Genomic DNA, 20,203 nt, shown 5'->3' with positions numbered 1-20,203 from the left:
CCCGGCATGACTTCCCACAGCAAAGCTTAAAGTCAGTAAAAGTTACCCGTGAGCGCACAAAATCAGTAAAATGTGTACAGTATACTCGTTTCAGTTATCTCACCTTAATGCTCCTGCTACATCATTCGTTTTGGTATCATTTTGTTCGCAATAGAATTCCCTACATGTGTATAAGCACATAATATCCAAAAGCCCGGCGTGACTCCCCACAGCAAAGCCCAACATTACCTGTGAACGAGCAACAATTTGCACACCACGGCCTAATGTGTATACTCATTCAGTTTGATAACATCAATTTTCGTCTTACATCTTTCATTTTGGTATCAAACTGTTCGTAATATAAAGATGCGTATTTTAAAACTAGTCCCATAATAATAGAACAATAACTATATAATTTTAACATATTTTAAGTTTGGACGCTCAACATCACAAAAGAATTTATTTCTTTCCAATATTCTGACATAAATGCTAGTGTTACATCTTTCATTTTGGTATTAAATTGTTCGCAATCAAAAGGCGCACATTTTAAAACTAGTCCCATAATATTAGCACAATAAATAGAATTTTAAATATTTTAAAATTTGGCCCAAAAATGTATTGATAATCTTTCAAGTGTTTTGACATCAAGTTTCGTGTTACAGTATATCTTTCATTATGGTATCAAATTGTGTGCAATTTAAAGGCGCTCATTTTGAAACTATCCCAAAGTCGATCGGATAAAAAATGAATTTTATACAAATATTTTTTTGTTGGACACGTTTTCGAGTCAAATCCTCGGTCTCGAGAGAAAAATTGGTGGCGCGTTTAAGCGCGACGAAAGTGTTAAATTAATTACACACCTGAATTATTGACAAGTGTAGTTGTCAAAATATTGGAAAAAATAATTAAAACCAAATTGGTAGAACACCTAGAGAAACATTACATACTGTAATAACAGACATTATGGTTTTCAAGTGGGAAGACCCTATGTAACGAATCTACTTTCTTTCATCTTTCTATGATAGAGTCGCACAGATTTTACAGGAAAGAGATGGTTGGATTGACTGCATTTATCTGGACCTAAAAAAGATTTCCGACCGAGTCCCACATAAGAGGTCGTTCTGGAAACTAACATACTGTAGGAGTGACAGGGAGGTTTCTAACTAGGATGAAAAATTTTCTAACTGACAGAAAAATGAGGGCAGTAATCAGAGGCAATGCATCGGACAGGAAAAACGTCCCAAATGGAGTACCACAGGGTTCACTTCCTGAACCTTGGAACTTTGTAAACAAAAATCTAAAACATTGCAAAGTTTGTAACCTGAACCAATAATGTTCATTGTCTACATAAATGATCTACCAGAAGGAACACTGCATTATGTGAACATGTTTGTTGATGATGGTAAGGTACTAGGGAAGATAAACATAGATTACAATCATGGCCTTCAAGACGACCTGGACAAAACTATATGGAGCACCAACTGGCAAATGGAATTTATTGTTAATAAATGCCACATTATGGAATGTGGAATAAGAAAAAATAGGCCTCACACAACTTACAAATTATGTGAAAAAGCTTTAAAGAATTCTGATGGAGAAAGATCTAGGGGTGGTTCTAGATAGAAAACTGTCACCTGAGGACCATATAAAGAACATTGTGCGGGGAGCCTATGCTATGCTTTCCAACTTCAGAATTGCTGTACATACATGGATGGTGAAATATTGAAGAAAATATTCATCACATATGCAGAGACCAAAGTTAGAATATCCAGTATTTGTATCAATTTCCTTATCTCAAAAAACACATCAACAAAACTGGAAAAGGTGAAACAGCATTCAACTAAACTGCTCCCAGAACTGAAAGACAAGAGCTACGAGGAGAGGTTAGAGGTATTAAATATGCCAAAGCTACAAGACAGAAAAAATGAGGCAATATGATCATAACATACAAAATAGTAAAGAGAATCGACAAGATTGAGAAGAAGAATTCTTGAAACCTGGAACCTCACGAACAAGATGTCATAGATTTGAGCTAAACAACGCTGCCAAAAGAGCATCATAAAGTTCACTTTCACAGAGTGGTAGATGGTTGGAATAAGTTAAGTGAGGTGGTGGTGGAGGCCAAACCCGTCAGTAGTTTCAAAGCGTCATACGACAAAAGAATGCGGAGAAGATGGGACACCACGAGAATACTGTAGATCTTATCCTGTAATTTCACTTACAACTAAGTGCTTTCTACTCTCCCAAACATCTACATTAACCTAACATCTCCATTAATACTGTAACCATCTACTCTATAAACATTTCAATACCATCTATACTATTTCTACTTTGTTGTCTACTCCTAAATATTTCCCTACTCTCTAATTCACTAAAACATCCACTACCATCTATTCTAAAACCTCTACCATCTACTATTCTAAAATCTCCCTACTATATACTTCATTATCATCTACTCTGCATGACCTCCCAACCATCTACAATTTAATTCTCACCATTAGCTTTTACATGAATTCATCTACATCTACTTTACTTTTCTTACCTTTATTCTCACACTGCACAGTCTAGAAGCATCATTTATTAATGAGAATGATAAAATGTACGTCAAAATCTACTTACTGGATGTCGGAATCCTCGGGGTCTGCTTTCATTACCATTTGATCCATAATTTGGTCCCCAGGAGCCCACTACCACACCAGCTACTTGAAGCTGACCACCACCAGAAAACATCCTTCCCACTCCTCCACCACCTGTAATCACAAAAATAATGCACTCAGAATTTTGTTGTTACGAACAGCTGATGAAAGCAGCAAGTTGACAGCAGGTAAATTAGCACTTGGGTATGAGTTTGCACTGACAGAACATCTCTTCAGTTAAACATTCCTTGACTTTCTTACCAATAAACTTTCATCTGGTGCACTACTGTCATTCAGTCATCTTAATTCGGTTTAAATTTTTGTATTACTTTCTCCATGTTATTCTTCATTATACAGTAGTTCCAACGTCAATACTTATCTTCAGTAATCATATTTTCTGTGGCTCATTGATAGACCTGATTTACACCTGATTGAAGGTTTTCCGTTTCCTCTATACTGTCTTGTATAGCAGCAACATCACTGGAGGGAGAGACAAGGAAGTGGTCCGAGAGTCCCACACAAGACCCAGCCAAGTTCGAATCTGAGAGAGAACCAAATGGCACTGCCTCCAGTTCACCAAGAACTGGAACCCGTGAGCTGGGAAAGAACTAAATCCCTGGCGAGCAGACACATGGACCGGCTGGAAGCCCAGACCAGCCAGTCATCGAGATAAGCCAGAGCCCAAACCACAAACAGACGCAAACGGGTCACCACGACCCGTGTAAGGCATGTAAAAACGCGAGCCACAAGATTCAAACCGAATGGAAGGCAACGAAAGCAGCAAGCTTACAACCCCACGACAAAACTGAGCCAGTCCCTGAACCCCACATGAATCGGAACATGCCAATACTCGTCCCTGAGATCCAGGGACACCATCCAAGCGTCCGATTCCAAAAGCAGCCGGACCTGGGACAGAGTCGTCATCCGAAAAGATGAGCAAAAGACTCAGGGTGGGGAACCCTACCTGAGGGACGCAGTTGTTTCGATCAGACCCAAGCGTACCCACTTCAGGATGACTCAACAGAGTGCAGGGAAAGAGGCCTGCCCCGCCAGCCCTGAAGGACAAGGAGCCACCTAACGCTCCTGGAGCGTTAGCCTAGAGGAAACGACCCGAAACGCCTATGAATCAGGCAAAAGCAAACAACGTGAGCCTCTCCCCCATTGCCCCGTCAATGGGGCGAACCATGAAAGGGCTGATGACCCTTATGAAAGCCTGACCAACGCTCAAAGCGAGCACTGCGCCGACCAGACAATGACAGCACCACAGGAGGGGCTGACCTCGAATCTGGCACCACTGGCTTACAACGACCGAAGGAACCCCAAACCCTGGCACGACACACGACACTTCCGAGCAGGACCCCTCCCCAGAGAACCAAGTAGTCCAACACAGGGTGGCAACTACCTTGACCTAATCTTGAGATGATTTCGGGGCTTAGTATCCCCGCAGCCCGGTCCTTGATCCGGCCTCCTTTTCGTTACACAAAACAAAAAAGCTGCCTGCAGAAAAAACAAAACTAGATGAAGCTGCCTGCACCACTGCACACTCTGCAAACAGCAACGGACCAAAAGGGGCGAAAATCAAACAGCCAGGACCCAAGCAGGTTACAAAGAGTGGACGAGCACTGCCTGTCGGTATGCGAGGCAAGAAGCAAAGAACAGAGATATCGCTTCCCTCAGAATTGGCGCAAACAACTTTAACAAGGCAGCCAACGCCCGAGCTGCCGAGGCAAACGCACCAGACGTTGGCCTGGAACCCAGCTCCTCCACATCCTCCTCGAGCCAGTCTGAAGACAGCTCCAGCAGGAAAAAGAAGCACAAGACCGAAGCCAAATGCCCACGAGCTCGCAAATCCTTAGCGACCAGAGATGCTGAATGGGAGGGAACCTGTACCTGGCTGACATTCCGAGGAAGCACAGGAGCGAACAAGCACACATTAAAGTGCTCAAACTTACCCCCCCCAGGTAAACCGGAACGACCGTAGTCAACTCCTGCTACTCAAGCGTGCGGGTCTGACAGAATGCATGCCACACTCACAATGAAAAGAAAGGGCAGTTTACCAGCCAGGAAGACTCCGGCATCTTGTAACGCACCTAGAAATTCAACAGAGGAGCCAAATTCAAAAGAAGAAGGATCCATTATCGAGGCATAATCCGGGTCTAGCATAGGAGGGAGGCCGCAAGGATCTTGCATAATCCAGATCTTGCGGGAGGCTACAAGAGCCTCCCGCACCTCCTGAGGCGGGAAGCCAAAAACCTCCAGGAGGAGGGAACCGAGAAACCCAAGGGAACCCAAAACAGAACCCAGGGACGAGCCGAACCCATACCAAGCTCGTACAGGAAGGGGTGGATAGGAAAACCCCTCCCCTTGTAACAACAAGCCCTGCGCCAAGGGTACCAACACCCAAGCTGGGTCAAACAGGGCCCAAGCTCCCCCAAGTCAACTCCTCCCCAGCCATGGGATTCTTAATTTCTACCATACCTAAGTTGAAGACTGCATACACCTGTTTGGATGGACACTGGACAACCATTCGCTGGAGAACCAGCAAGAATATGTACAACACAGCATAACTAGGAGTCAGCAGAGAGAGCAGATCCACCCAGTAGAAGATAAATCCATCAGAAATGCATTGTAATTAATTCTTAGGTTATGGTATGTACCCTGTACGAGTATGTGACTAATGCAGCAAGACGTGGCGAGAGATCTTTGATCAATTGTTCTACAATGTTTTGAGGTCTAGACTGGCATCTAATCTAATCCACCATAAATGGTGGGCAAGGTACCAGAAGTGTTAACATAAAGATTAATGTTGAAGGATGCAGCAATGTGCCCCAATTTTCATGCGTGTAGTATATTTTGATTAAGTGACATGAGATTATGACCTTCCTCACTCTATGGCACATTATTAGTGAGCCAAGAGACTTACAAATATTATTTATATATAAGTAATATGTTAATTTGAGGCTGCCAACTGATTGAGTTGTTGAACAAACATACCATATTAATTTGATAATTTGTAATCATTTTCGCCTCGGCAGTTACCGATTATATAAATCTATAGGTTGTGTATGTATTTACGCGGAGGTTTATTTTAACTCCAGAGGAGATATTTACATACATGACATTAAACAATATTCTGGAACAAAGTACTGTACAAGTGGTGAGCTTGGGCAAGCTAAAGGAAGGTATATTCAAAAGTAGGAAGAAATGTTATGAGAGGGAATAGAAGTCCTTGGCTAGTTCTTGAGTAAATTAAAACAACAATTGAGTAGGGGGGGAGAAGAATTAAACTGAAGATAATTGTGATAAGAGGGTATCCGAATATCTGCAGCTGAGACACATCTTCTCATGACTTCAACAGCAGACATGACAACAGGTACGTTGATGTGAATTTCCCCCCCACAATCAAGGTGAGCCAATCTCCTTAGACATGAGGCTTATCCAAGTATTCTTTAGCGTTGCTGGCATGACCGAGGTGTCAGCTGGGGGGTGGTACCTCTTGTTTCCTTTTTTATTTTTACCGTTGAGGAGGATTAGTGTAGATGATTGCTCAAGGCTTCACATGGCTCAAGGCAATCCAGTTTGGACCCCTGGACCCCTGGTCTCTTGTTGCTGCTTGGTAAAAGCAGCACAATTATTTATACCTCCATGTTAATGGTAATAGTAACCTCCCCTTCCCTTACACACACTAGAGATATTGTGAGAAAATGTACACTACATAGACAAATATCAGAATCACATTTAGATATATGGACGGAGTAACAATCTGGTCACAACATTTATGAGACCAAAATTTATATTTGCAGCAATACAAGTGTGTGGTGCCTAAATCTCAAGCAAATCAATAAATTAGAAAAGGTGCAATTACATGCTACCAAATGGCTTCCAGAACTAAAAAACAAAGCTATGAGGAGATGGTGGAGGCAATATATATGCCAAAGCTAAAAGAAAGCAGGAAAAAAAGCAATATCACCACAACATACAAAACAGTGACAGGATTCAACACCGTTGACATGGCGGAATTTTGGAAATTTGCAACTTTATGAATAAGATCCACAGAGTCTACCTAATGGAACAAGGGTGCCATAAACATGTACAAAACTTCTCTTTTATGAACTGAGTTGTAGATGGTTGGACCAATTTAATTGAGGTGTGGATGCCAAAATTACCAGTAGTTTCAAAGCATCATACGACAAAGATTGTAGGCAAGACGAGACACCGCTAGCATAGCTCTCGTTTGTTAACTACACTCGGGAAGAACTCTGATTCACTTGGCTAATGCAACATCATAAAAACCCTACGTTATAATGATTAACTGCTTTTAACGCCTTCACTTCTTATGGGGTTAGGATAAGACAACAAAAACCACGAGTCTTCAAACATTTTCAAATTAGATAATCCTTACCCGTGTGTGTGTTGGTCCTACCTGGTGCCCCTCGTCCTCTACCCCTGCCAGCGTAGTGGGAAAAACCAGGATATGGAGGAGGGGGGCCTACTTTATGAGTCCCAACCCCAGGCATTGGTTGCAGTGGTGGGTGGGCAAACTCTACCCTTATACCCTCCAGGATAGCCTGTCTGCATCTTTCAACTTTGGCCACCAGGTCTATTTCTCCATCACATACCTAGAGGGAACAATTGACTGACATCAGGTTTTTTGTTAAATTAGTGGGTAAAATTATTGGCAGCCAATTCCTAATGGAGCTCATAAGTGGAAAAATCTGAGAAAATATTCTAATCTTGAAAAATATATATTGTACAGTATAAAATAAACATCATAGGCAAATCCTGGGCTCAACTCTGTGATCCCATAACAAATTCTCGTCCATCAATATCACCTCAGTTGAGGATTCTCACAACGCCAACATTGACACAGATCACCACACCTCTCTCTATACACAACTAAGGTTAACATTCCCAAACATATACTGTACTGTATTACAAAACCTCAAAAACATGTATGAATAAGATTGTAAATATAATTAGGTTACTGAACTTTATATTGAAAGTTAATTAATGCAAATATGACTCATTTCACCACATTATTTAAAAAATTGATAAATTAATTTAAAGTTGCAGTACAGGGTACATATGTTCAATAATGCAACATATACATACATATTCAATCCTTATTTGTTGAATACTTTAGCAATCCGATAAACCACTACCACAATGTGGCTTTTTGCAGTAATTGGTCCGATGACGCTAAAATTTGTCATCCCATCTCCAAATTTAGAATTTCCCTTTCTTCATCTTTTTACAGTATTTGTGAGTAAACAACACGCCACTTTTAAAATAAACTAGAACAGTATGGGTGGAGCTTACGGCTGCCATACTGGGTGTGTGCGCTGATCAACCAGTGATCACCTCCATTGACCAAGTCTCAACAAAGCATTCCAGACCTGCAACTTTGTTTCATTCTAAATTGATCAATTCTGACATAACATTCTGTGGCTAATTATTTGTGATAGTGTACATAAGGTCATAATAGAACAGAAAAGCCCCAAATTTGTCAGAACAACTGGCAAGAGTGTCAACCACCACCACTATAGTGCTCATAGGTTTTTCTTTAAAAAAAAAAAATTAAAAGGTTGACTCAATGTAAAATTTGTGCTTTGCTGAAGATTCAGAGCACAAGTACTATAATAACGGAGTACTGTACTGCAGACCTTTAAAGTGCAATTCAACAGTTCGGAGAACAGATGGATATACTGTACTAATATGGTCTAAACAACAATTGTTAAGTACAGTAAAATGTTGAAACTTTTGTCTTTGTTCCAAAATATACTTGATAGTAGCAATGTTTTTTTCAACATTTTTTCCTGTACAGTAAACAGGCATGCACTCCCAGTATAGGCAAGTATGTATTAACACTTTGGCGTCGTAATGACATTCGTGCAGTCATTAAAACAACACACGTAGTTTGGGACATGACATTAACGCCGTCAACAGTTAAGTTTTGTTTATTCTTATTAGTAAGTATAAACATTGTGAAAGAGAGGGTTTAACATAGGGTTGTATGCACACGGGAAATGTCCGGCCTACCTTGCGGTGCGGGTGGCCCGCCGGGCCAGGCAAAGTATTAATCACAAGATACATAATTAAAACATTAAGTCACAAAATGCACATTTTTTTTTTTTGGGGGGGGGGGGGGGGGGCAGGAGCCCTTTGAGGCTTCCTGAAGCTTTTATCACTGATTCAGTGCCATGTTACTTGGTGCCATCAGTTATGGAGTTCTACTGGCATCCCACGAGCCTCTGACCACGAGCCAGAACCTGACTCCCCCCTCAGCAGCGCAGGGAGCTGTGGCCTATGGACACTTTACATTTAATCTTACTTGTCACCACCAGGAAAGGCACTCAGGAAGTTAGGCAAAACAACACAGACTACTGCATGATTAATATGAGCCCATAGGATCAAAATTGCCAAAAGAACTCCGCCAACAATGAAAACAAACCACCAAAAATTCGCGAAACTAGTATGAGCTAGTTTGCTGCACTTCCCCTATTCCCTCACCTGGGGAAGGAGGGAGGTGGACCGGGTCAACTAGCCCACACCACTTGTCAGTTCTATTCTGATGGTACCTAGTCGCTGTTGTACTCGCCGACTCGTTTCCCATTTTTCAAGTGGTGTTTCGGCTTTGTGGCTGCTCTTATACATGGTTGTGTAGTGTGTATTCAGTTCAAGTGTGCTTGAAGCAGTATGTAATTACCTAAGTGTAATAACAGGATAACAGCTATGCTCATGGTGTCCCGTCTTCCCAGCACTCTTGTCATATAAAGCTTTGAAACTAATGATGGTTTTGGCCTCCACTCCCTTCTCACCGAACGTGTTCCAACCATCTAACACTGTTTGCAAAAGTGGATTTTTTTTTATATTACTTTGGCAGGTTTGTTTAATTTAAATCTGTGAACTCTTGTTCTTGAAGTTCCAGGTTTCAGGAATTCTTCCCTATCAATTTTGTTGATTTCTGTTACTATTTTGTACGTAGTGATCATATCGCCTCTTTTTTTTCTATCTTCTAGTTTTGGCATAATTAATGCCTCTAATCTACCACAGAATGGCATCCCCCTCAAGAGAAAGTTTGGAGCAGAAAAGCTTTGAAGGGAAAACCGTGAACCCTTGGCAGGCCCAGAAGGTTCAAATGACTCTGCTGTTGAAGTGAATGAGACTACCCCAGAAGAAGGCCAAGCTTCACCTCCAGCTAAACCCTTGACCAAACTTCAAAACTCTTGGATGATTCAGAGCCAGAACCAGTATGGGAAGACCAGAAGCAGGGTAAACCACACCTACAGAGAGGAGGCCCACACTTAGTCCAGCAGAAGGTCATCAACACTTCCACTTCTGTGTCACAAAACACCACAGGAGGCTAACTGCGGGGCATCCTAATGATCACAATACCACAAACACTTAACATGAGCAAATCTCGCACACAAAACGGCAATAGCCCGATAGGTTTTCAAACTCGAAGCCAACTCCGTCAAAGCAGACACCCAGAGAGAACAAACCTCACATGACTCGGGGTCGTAGGTGTCACCGACCCAGCAGGCAGCATGGCAGAAGAGAGAATGATCATCCAGTACAGGGATGATGAACACCCTTTAAGTTCGCATAAATCCAAGATTTATTTGGCTTTAATCAGATTCAATGTTTAGGTAGATGGGTTCAGCACGGGACACAGGGCTGATTTAGTGCTGGGAGTATCCCATCACTATGATTACTAAATTGTCTTCACACTTCCATGGAAATAAACATTTCATTCATTCACTCAACAGCTCAGTTGATAGAGCTTAGGCCTCACACGCGTGGGGTCTACAATTCGAGTCTCCTAGAGCCCAGGGGCCAGATTCACAAGTAGTTATGCAAGTACTTACGAACGTGTACATCTTTCCTCAATCTTTGACGGCTTTGGTAACATTCATTAAACAGTTTACAAGCATGAAAACTTCCCAATCAACTATTGTTATTGTTATACACAGCCTCCTGGTGCTTCGGAGCTCATTAACTGTTTAATTATTGTAAACAAAGCCGCCAAAGATTGAGGAAAAATGTACAGGTTCGTAACTGCTTGCGTAAATTCTTTGTGAATCCAGGTAAAGGTGAATGAAACTATTGATTAGCAATAAAGACAAAGTGGTTCATAACAGCTTTTATTGCATTAACGCATCATGATCAGCTTGGACTTTTTCTCAAGTGTCAAGTTCTCATTGTTTATCTTTGCCTCTCCCTGCCTGCCCCCTGCTCCCCCCCCCCTCTCTCTCTCTCTCTGCCCCCCTCTCTCTCTCTCTGCCCCCCCCTCTCTCTCTCTCTGCCCCCCCTCTCTCTCTCTCTCTCAGCCCCCCCCTCTTTCTCTCTCTGCTCTCTCTCTGTCTGCTCTCTCCCTCTCTCTCTCTCTCTCTCTTTCTCTCTCTCTCCCCTTCTCTCTCTCTCCCCCTCTCTCTCTCTCTCTCTCTCTCTCTCCCCCCCCCTCTCTCTCTCTCCACCTCTCTCTCTCTCCACCTCTCTCTCTCTCTCCACCTCTCTCTCTCTCCACCTCTCTCTCTCTCTCCGCCTCTCTCTCTCTCTCTCCGCCTCTCTCTCTCTCTCTCCGCCTCTCTCTCTCTCTCTCCGCCTCTCTCTCTTCCAAGGTCTTCTTTATGCTTTTTTATCTTATGTTACTCATCTGTTTTTTTCCTTTCCTTATCATCACCTGAATTTTATATATGGTAAAAGTTTTCTTTACACATTCTCACAAAGTGCCTATTAATTACTTAACCATTCACTGCACTGCGCAGAGTGCCACATGGTGCTGGATCGAGGGTGGGCAGAGCACCACATGGTGATCGTAGGTATATCGTAGGATTCAAAGCTGGGGCACAGTGACTTGGGTACAAGATGGATGCCTGAGGCCTCCAGTGATCGTCCGCCATTTTGAAAAAATCTCAGCATGTACCACAGCCGTGGGGAGCCTCGGTTTCAAAGTAGCAACCATGTCTGAAGCATCATCAACGAGATTTTATGGCATATTTTGATTAGTCATTCATGGAGCATCTCACTGCAGAGATGAACCGATACGCTCTGCAAATCATTGCCTCGGGAATTTTATCTGCCTCTCGAATGACACGTTAGAAAGACACAGGGGTGATTTGAGGAAATGTGTGTTTTTAGCGTTGTGCATGATTATGAAGCATGCAGAAAAACACGTTATCGAGGATTATTGGGACAAAGACAGCCTTGTTCCAACGCCCCTTGTTCAACAGGTACATGTCACGTGATGGGGTCCTGCTGCTTCGCAGATGATTCCACTTTGAAAACAATGCTGATGAAGAAAGACACGACAGGCTACGGAAAGTTAGTTCTCTTCAAGGGACGACTGGCATTCAAACAGTACAGTTCATCAAGGTGGCACTGGTTTGGATTAAAGTTCTTTGTGTTATGTGACAAACTGGTATTGTCATGGACATGATATTGTATTCAGGTGCAGATATTGACATACCAGGTCAAGATCTACACGGGTTCTCAGGGAGCATCGTGAAAACACTCATGGAACCGTTGCTGAACAAGGGGCATATCCTGTACACTGACAACTACTATATCAGCCCTTTGCTGTCCAGATTCCTCCTTGACTGCAACACCGGCATATGTGGCACTGTCAAGACACTCATGAGTGAAATGCCAGTGTTTAGCATTGCTGTTGCAGTGGGTGAATGCCAGCAGCGAAAGTGTGATCAAATGTTATCCGTGCACTGGAGACAGACGCGAGGTGAATATGTTGACAACTATTCACACCAGTCCAATGTTGGACAGTGGAAAAGCCAACTTTGCAACAGCGGTGAAAATGTATAAACCCGATTGTGTCATTGACTACAACGTAAATAAGCGTTTAGTATATACAGTAAATCTGATACGATGGTTGGTGCCGTCGAGAGCGTGAGAAAATGTGACGTGGACAAAGAAATTGTTTTTCCACCTTGTTGATGTTATAGTGCTGAACTGTTTCAACACATATCTCGTGAAATCTGGCAAGAGACCACTTATCCGTTCATTCAGTGTTGCTCTAGTGTCGCAACTCCTGCTGAAATATGGGGTGGAGGGCAGTGTTGTGCCACGTGGGGTGCCAGCAACAATGCCTCACGCACTTCCTGACAGACTCAGGTGTAAAGATTACCTTGCTGCAGACAAGCTTTGTTATATGCCAACACGTGAACAGGAACACGTGAAAAGGGTAAACGTGCCTGCGTTGTTTGCAATAACACACAAGGTAAAGAACGGAAGAGCACCATCTGCAGATGGTGCATTGAGTGCAAAGTTGCCTTGTGCCATGTTGACAGCTTCAGTGACTATCACACACTCGTGCACTTCTAAGTGTTCATAGTATTGTATATAGTCTGAGATAGTGTACAGTGTAAATAAGTTGTAAATTTAAATAATTGAACATATAACATAGAAAATATGAACAACATTTGTGGACACTTTTGTGATACATGTAACAGTTTCTTTGAACAGTACGGGATGTTCTATTGCCTTATTATTGTTAACTTGTTCAATATATTGTACATAGGATAATCCAGAAAAAAACAAAAGAAATGCATTTGTAATTGTGCGGACAAAATTAACATAATAATATTTTTGATAACTCGTGCCTGTTGAATCTGGTGTGCGACTGCCTCCGGGAGTCTACACCACGGGTGACCATCAAAATGTAACATCGCTCACCATTTTCTGGATACCACTGTGGCCAAATGAGTACATTTGTGCAATATTTTCAACATATATGTGATCAGGGGAGGATATTTAAAAATTTTGGAGTGAAAATTTTGTCAGCAAAGAATTTATTTTCGGCGCACCACAGGTGTCATATTTTAAGGCTGCACAGAACAGTGGTTAACCAGGTATCAAGCTACATATTTACCCTTTACAATTACTGTACTGTACTGCAAAATGTCATTTTTTTATCAAATCTATTTAAAATTGGCAAAAATATATTCCCAGAGCACTGAATCAGCCAATCTAGCTGGTGTATAAGACCCTTTTTTATTTTTAAATGCATCAAAAAATTGCCCTGCATCTAATGCAGCCATATTATGGATGCGAGACCAAGTGCCATAGGCTAGGGAGCCAGACGAGCGTACTGGGTAAGTTCGCTAGGCACAAAAAACATTGCTAATAATAAAATATTAAAAATAAGCCAAGTTATCACAGTCTGTTATCACAAACCTACGAAAATTTGCTTTCAATACGTTGGCACTTATGAAGGAAGCTCACAACGTCACGCCATATTAGCCAGCATACATAACCCACGCCTGGTATGTCATACATTATTAAACTACTGTGTTACCTTTAAGAAACATTTATTCATTATCTAAATGAAAAATGCTCCTAGAAATTTGAAAGGAATGTTAAACATTCCTCCGCCTGTCAGCCATTTTCAATGAGTGAATGACAACAAAACCAGAGCGCTGTGATGGTGCGCCACGATCGGGTGCGCTGCCCTGGTGGCCCGATGCAGCAACACAAAACATCACAGCCAGAAATAGAAGTTTCACATCTTGTATAGCAATTCTCTTGCCCAAAATATAAATAACTATACAGCTGATCTTAGGAGATGGTAAGAGTTGGGGTACAAAAACACTTTAAAATATCTTTTAATAAATATATGAAGAAACACACTAAAATAGTTTTTTCCGCAAAATATCCTTGTAAAATAAGGGTGCGTCCTAAGCGAGGGTGCGTCTTTTGAGCTGGAAAATACGGTAATTAGAAATCTTTAAAAAAAAATTACCGATCTACAATAAATGTTTATTGTAACATGACTAATGTTTCCAGGACCGAGTGAGACACTTGAGGGGGAAACACTACATGCCATTCTTGGCCTTGCAACAAGGTCATAATAATGGTACCCGTGCCAGGCCACATTACTACCTTACATATATATACAATTAAATCTACTGTTTAAACCTGAAAGATAGTCCTCATTCCAAAACCAAAACTGAAGTTAATGATTGCTTAAGCATACTTCTGTCCTTGAAAATGCAACCCCATTCACTTGACCTACAGACAACACAGCTATCTACTACAGTAGATACCTGTTTTAGATAGATATCACATAGATACTAAGATAGATACTAAAGCACTACATCAAGGTAGACATGTTTAAAAATTGGTAACAAATCAAATAAGGAAAATTGCAGAAGACAACTGGAGTGGAGGAAGCCACCTCACAGCCACTGGTACAGTATAAGGGTTAAACACATCCACACCATAGTTCACTTACCTCAACCAAAGATCGTGCGCAATTAGCCCTGATCAACTTGGCATGGAAGAGCTTCCCGTCATAAAAGAGCCACGGGCAACACATGAGCCACGGTACTGGTGCTCCACAGGCATCGTTGGCAAACAATGCTGTCTCGACCCCCATCATGAAGAGAGCTGCGAGCTGACAGCCACGTGCTGTCACCAGAGGAAGCTGTCAAAAGGGTGAGGCATTCATGTGAAGTTTTTTATAGCTTAGTAGAATATTTTTTTATTCACATTTTATTAATTGGTTACTTGACAATACCAAATTAAAAATAAAGAGGCAAAACACAAATAATTTGATTATGAACTCTTCAAGAGTTCTCCAACATACTATACAAACATCCAGCACTGAATGTAATAAAATGACCCTTTCTGGGTGAGCGCCGGTGGCTCCCTGAAGCGATGTTGTTGATATAGCTTCTTAATACTTAGCCGCATCACACAAATGAGTCACGCCACAGACCAGAGCCTTTTGTAGAATTTCATAATTGAATCAGTGACAGAATTAACTGATTAAATATTACAAAATTGTTCCTTTTACATGATATTCCAACTACAGAGTCAAGGGATGCAGCCCTCCAGTAATTCAAGCTCTTATTGGAAATATACTCCACTGTTCCACAGGACCTTTAGGATTAGTATTATATGAGCACCATAGCAAAAGGTACAGTTTTCTGCTCAGTGTGCAGTAATCTGTTTCATTCAAATGACAGTTATTACGATTAACTAAAATACAGTACTGTATTGTCATACGATGTTGCATTACGGTTAGTTCTTGGGAAGGGGATATATGTGGTGTTAGAAGGGACACAAGATCTCATCTCTTCTTAGGGCAATTGTGCACGTGTCCGCTGCCTCACTATAACCAGCACAACAGTACAAGACTCGGGGAGGGTCATTTGACAATTAAATCAGGCAATTAAACATAGGGTGGTATAGTAATGATGAACCACAATAGTTAGTATACAAGACAAGATTGCAATTAATACTTTAATTAATTGCAATTAAGATCTTTAACTCCTTAACTCTACAGTTACATTTCAATGTATTGTCTTATATGCAAGAAAAAATCATTCTGACATTTTTTTTAATCTTTTAATATTGTTTATTAACAACCTGGAAACATCAAAATGCAGTAAAAAGTCTGTACCTATTGTGGTTTAGCTGTAGTGGCCCAGAGAAGTTGAATTTGTCCATAGAAATGAGGCGAGGTACTGCATAGGAATAACTCGGTCCATTTAGTTTTATGATTCCTCACTCTCAATTCTTTAGTGTTCACATGTTGTATGTGTGTCAATTATGGAATGCATTTTAAATAATTGGATATAATTTTATATAATATATATTATATAATTTATGTAATTGGACAGAATTGTTGCTAGGCAGGGAAGTAGATGAAATGTATGCCAATTTTTTTAAAATATACGAGGAAGGCACACAAACATTCATACCAAAACAGAGATGCAGGGCCAGAAAACAGGATTGGTTCGACAGAAATTGTGAGAGGGCAAGAGACCAAAAGACACAAAAATGGAATCAGTATAGGAAGAGGCCAAACCCCCAAACATACCAGCGATACAAAGATGCGAGAAACAACTATACGGCAGTAAGGAGAGAGGCATTAAGAAATTTTGAAAAAGGGATAGCGGATAAATGTAAAACAGAACCAGGCCTATTCTACAAATTCATAAACAACAAATTGCAGGTAAAGGATAATATCCAGAGGTTGAAAATGGGAAACAGATTCACGGAAAATGAAAAGGAAATGTGTGAAACATTAAATGAAAAGTTCCAAAGTGTGTTTGTACAAAATGAAATCTTCAGAGAACCAGACACAATAAGAATTCCAGAGAACATCATAGAGCACATAGAGGTGTCTAGAGATGAAGTGGAAAATATGCTAAAGGAGCTCAGTAAAAACAAAGCAGCTGGCCCAGATGGAGTTTCACCATGGGTTCTGAGAGAATCTGCATCTGAGCTCAGTATTCCACTTCACCTGATCTTTCAGGCATCCCTGTGTACAGGAATCGTAGCAGACATGTGGAAACAGGCTAACATAGTTCCAATCTACAAAAGTGGCATCAGGGAAGACCCCCTCAATTATAGACCTGTATCAATGACAAGTGTAATAGTGAAAGTATTGGAAAAACTAATCAAAACTAAATGGGTAGAACACCTGGAGAGAAATGATATAATATCAGACAGACAGTATGGTTTTCGATCTGGAAGATCCTGTGTATCGAATTTACTCGGTTTCTATGATCGAGCCACAGAGATATTACAGGAAAGAGATGGTTGGGTTGACTGCATCTATCTGGACCTAAAAAAGGCTTTCGACAGAGTTCCACATAAGAGGTTGTTCTGGAAACTGGAAAATATTGGAGGGGTGACAGGTAAGCTTCTAACATGGATGAAAAATTTTCTGACTGATAGAAAAATGAGGGCAGTAATCAGAGGCAATGTATCAGAATGGAGAAATGTCACAAGTGGAGTACCACAGGGTTCAGTTCTTGCACCAGTGATGTTTATTATCTACATAAATGATCTACTAGTTGGTATACAGAATTATATGAACATGTTTGCTGATGATGCTAAGATAATAGGAAGGATAAGAAATTTAGACGATTGTCATGCCCTTCAAGAAGACCTGGACAAAATAAGTATATGGAGCACCACTTGGCAAATGGAATTTAATGTTAATAAATGTCATGTTATGGAATGTGGAATAGGAGAACATAGACCCCACACAACCTATATATTATGTGAGAAATCTTTAAAGAATACTGATAAAGAAAGATCTAGGGGTGGTTCTAGATAAAAAACTATCACCTGAGGACCACTAAGAATATTGTGCAAGGAGTCTATGCTATGCTTTCTAACTTTAGAATTGCTTTTAAATACATGGATGGCGATATACTAAAGAAATTGTTCATGACTTTTGTTAGGCCAAAGCTAGAATATGCAGCTGTTGTGTGGTGCCCATATCTTAAGAAGCACATCAACAAACTGGAAAAGGTGCAAAGACATGCTACTAAATGGCTCCCAGAACTGAAGGGCAAGAGCTACGAGGAGAGGTTAGAAGCATTAAATATGCCAAAACTGGAAGACAGAAGAAAAAGAGGTGATATGATCACTACGTACAAAATAGTAACAGGAATTGATAAAATCGACAGGGAAGATTTCCTGAGACCTGGAACTTCAAGAACAAGAGGTCATAGATTTAAACTAGTTAAACACAGATGCCGAAGAAATATAAGAAAATTCACCTTCGCAAATAGAGTGGTAGATGGTTGGAACAAGTTAAGTGAGAAGGTGGTGGAGGCCAAGACCGACAGTAGTTTCAAAGCGTTATATGACAGAGTGCTGGGAAGACGGGACACCACAAGCGTAGCTCTCTTCCTGTAACTACACTTGGTAATTACACTTAGGTAATTACAACTGAAAACTCACACCCCAGAAGTGACTCGAACCCATACTCCCACAACTGGTATGTACAGGGACGCCTTAATCCGCTTGACCATCACGACCGGACATAAGGAAGTGATAGCCGAGGCTATATGAACCACTTCCCCGCCGGCACTCGGATGGTAATCTTGGGCATAGCATTTTATCAAATCACCTCATTCTTTGGGGCACACGTGAGGAACACAAATGCAAACAAGCCTGAATGGTCCCCAGGACCATTCTTTCAGTTGTATAGAGTTTTCAGTTGTATATAGTCCTGGGGACCATTCAGGCTTGTTTGCACTTAGGTAATTACATATAAGAACGTACATAACGGACAGCATTCAGAAACTTGTGTAAGGAATCATTCAGAACTTTGTATACCACATATGTCAGGCCAATCCTGGAGTATGCAGCCCTAGCATGGAGTCCATATCTAGTCAAGGATAAGGCCAAACTGGAAAAGGTTCAAAGCTTTGCCACCAGACTAGTACCCGAGCTGAGAGGTATGAGCTATGAGGAGAGGCTATGGGAATTAAACCTCACTTCGGTGGAAGACAAAAGAGTTAGGGGGGGACATGATCACCACATTCAAGATTCTCAAGGGAATTGATAGGGTAGATAAAGACAGGCTATTTAACACAAGGGGCACACACACTAGGGGACACAGGTGGAAACTGAGTGCCCAAATGAGCCACAGAGATATTAGTAAGAACTTTTTCAGTGTCAGAGTGGTTAACAAATGGAATGCATTAGGCAGTGATGTGGTGGAGGCTGACTCCATACACAGTTTCAAGTGTAGATATGATAGAGCCCAATAGGCTCAGGAACCTGTACACCAGTTGATTGACAGTTGAGAGGCGGGACCAAAGAGCCAGAGCTCAACCCCCGCAAACACAATTAGGTGAGTATACACACACACACACTGTACCGTAAATATGTAACTATACATGTGCAGCATGTATTGTACCATAAATATACATGTGCAGCATGTATAGTACCATAAATATACATGTGCAGCATGTATAGTACCATAAATATACATGTGCAGCATGTATCGTACCATAAATATACATGTGCAGCATGTATCGTACCATAAATATACATGTGCAGCATGTATCGTACCATAAATATACATGTGCAGCATGCACAGTACCATAAACATATATGAGCAGCATGTGTTTGTGTGCTTGCCTAACTGTATTCACTCAAATTCATAATTAATTCATAGGAATTACAAATGTAGAGTAGTCTCGAGTTAAGCTGAGAGCCGAGGTGCCAGTGCCACAACCTCCAGACAGCTAAATAATCAGAGTTAAACTAATTATCTAATTACCAACTTGAAAGCCAACTACTCATATCTATAGATTTTTTTATTATGTAAGAGATATTGTAATATGGGATAATAACTGAAGTAAGGAGCAGACTAACTTTGTCACAAACCTGCAAGTCTTGCAAATAATGTGCATTGGTGAGATCGGGCGAGAAAGCGGTCACCAAGAAGGCATCCAACTCTTGCTTTCTCAGTACCGGACCATTAGGAGTGCTCATAATATATCTGCAATAATAAATGCTTAGTCAACTAGGAAACAAATCAACCATTACCAAAACTACAAAATGTTATGCTATAACAACTAACTCATTTCATTACCAAAACTACAAAATGTTATGCTACAACAACTAACTCATTTCTGCATAACTGTATATATACACACAGACCAAAACTGGAATAAATAGTTGTTGTATGGAGCCTGTAACTCAAGAAACATCAATAAACTGGAAAAGGTGCAAGGACTTGCTACTAAATGACTTCTGGAACTGAAAAACAAGAGCTATGAGGAGAGGCCAGAGGAGTTAAATATACCAAAGCTAGA

At 41.0% G+C, this 20,203-nt stretch overlaps 1 protein-coding gene across 19 annotated transcripts in view; it reads right to left on the bottom strand.

The window, feature by feature from the left end:
• LOC123762893 (constitutive coactivator of PPAR-gamma-like protein 1 homolog) overlaps positions 1-20,203 on the bottom strand; it is a 194,622-nt gene that overhangs the window by 34,788 nt on the left and 139,631 nt on the right. For 12 of the 19 annotated variants that reach the window (XM_045749635.2, XM_045749640.2, XM_045749644.2 and 9 more), the window contains 4 exons: positions 19,761-19,887; positions 14,863-15,054; positions 7,018-7,234; positions 2,599-2,729 (listed from right to left, as the gene is read on the bottom strand). In XM_045749635.2, the coding sequence (XP_045605591.1) occupies positions 2,599-2,729; positions 7,018-7,234; positions 14,863-15,054; positions 19,761-19,887 (667 nt within the window). The remainder of the gene's footprint in view (positions 1-2,598; positions 2,730-7,017; positions 7,235-14,862; positions 15,055-19,760; positions 19,888-20,203) is intronic. The other 7 variants (XM_045749642.2, XM_045749645.2, XM_069301986.1 and 4 more) reach the window with 3 other exon arrangements.

Source organism: Procambarus clarkii, chromosome 47 (genome assembly GCF_040958095.1).
Source record: "Procambarus clarkii isolate CNS0578487 chromosome 47, FALCON_Pclarkii_2.0, whole genome shotgun sequence".
NCBI lineage: Eukaryota > Metazoa > Arthropoda > Malacostraca > Decapoda > Cambaridae > Procambarus > Procambarus clarkii.
This window is presented reverse-complemented; position numbering and strand designations above follow the sequence as displayed.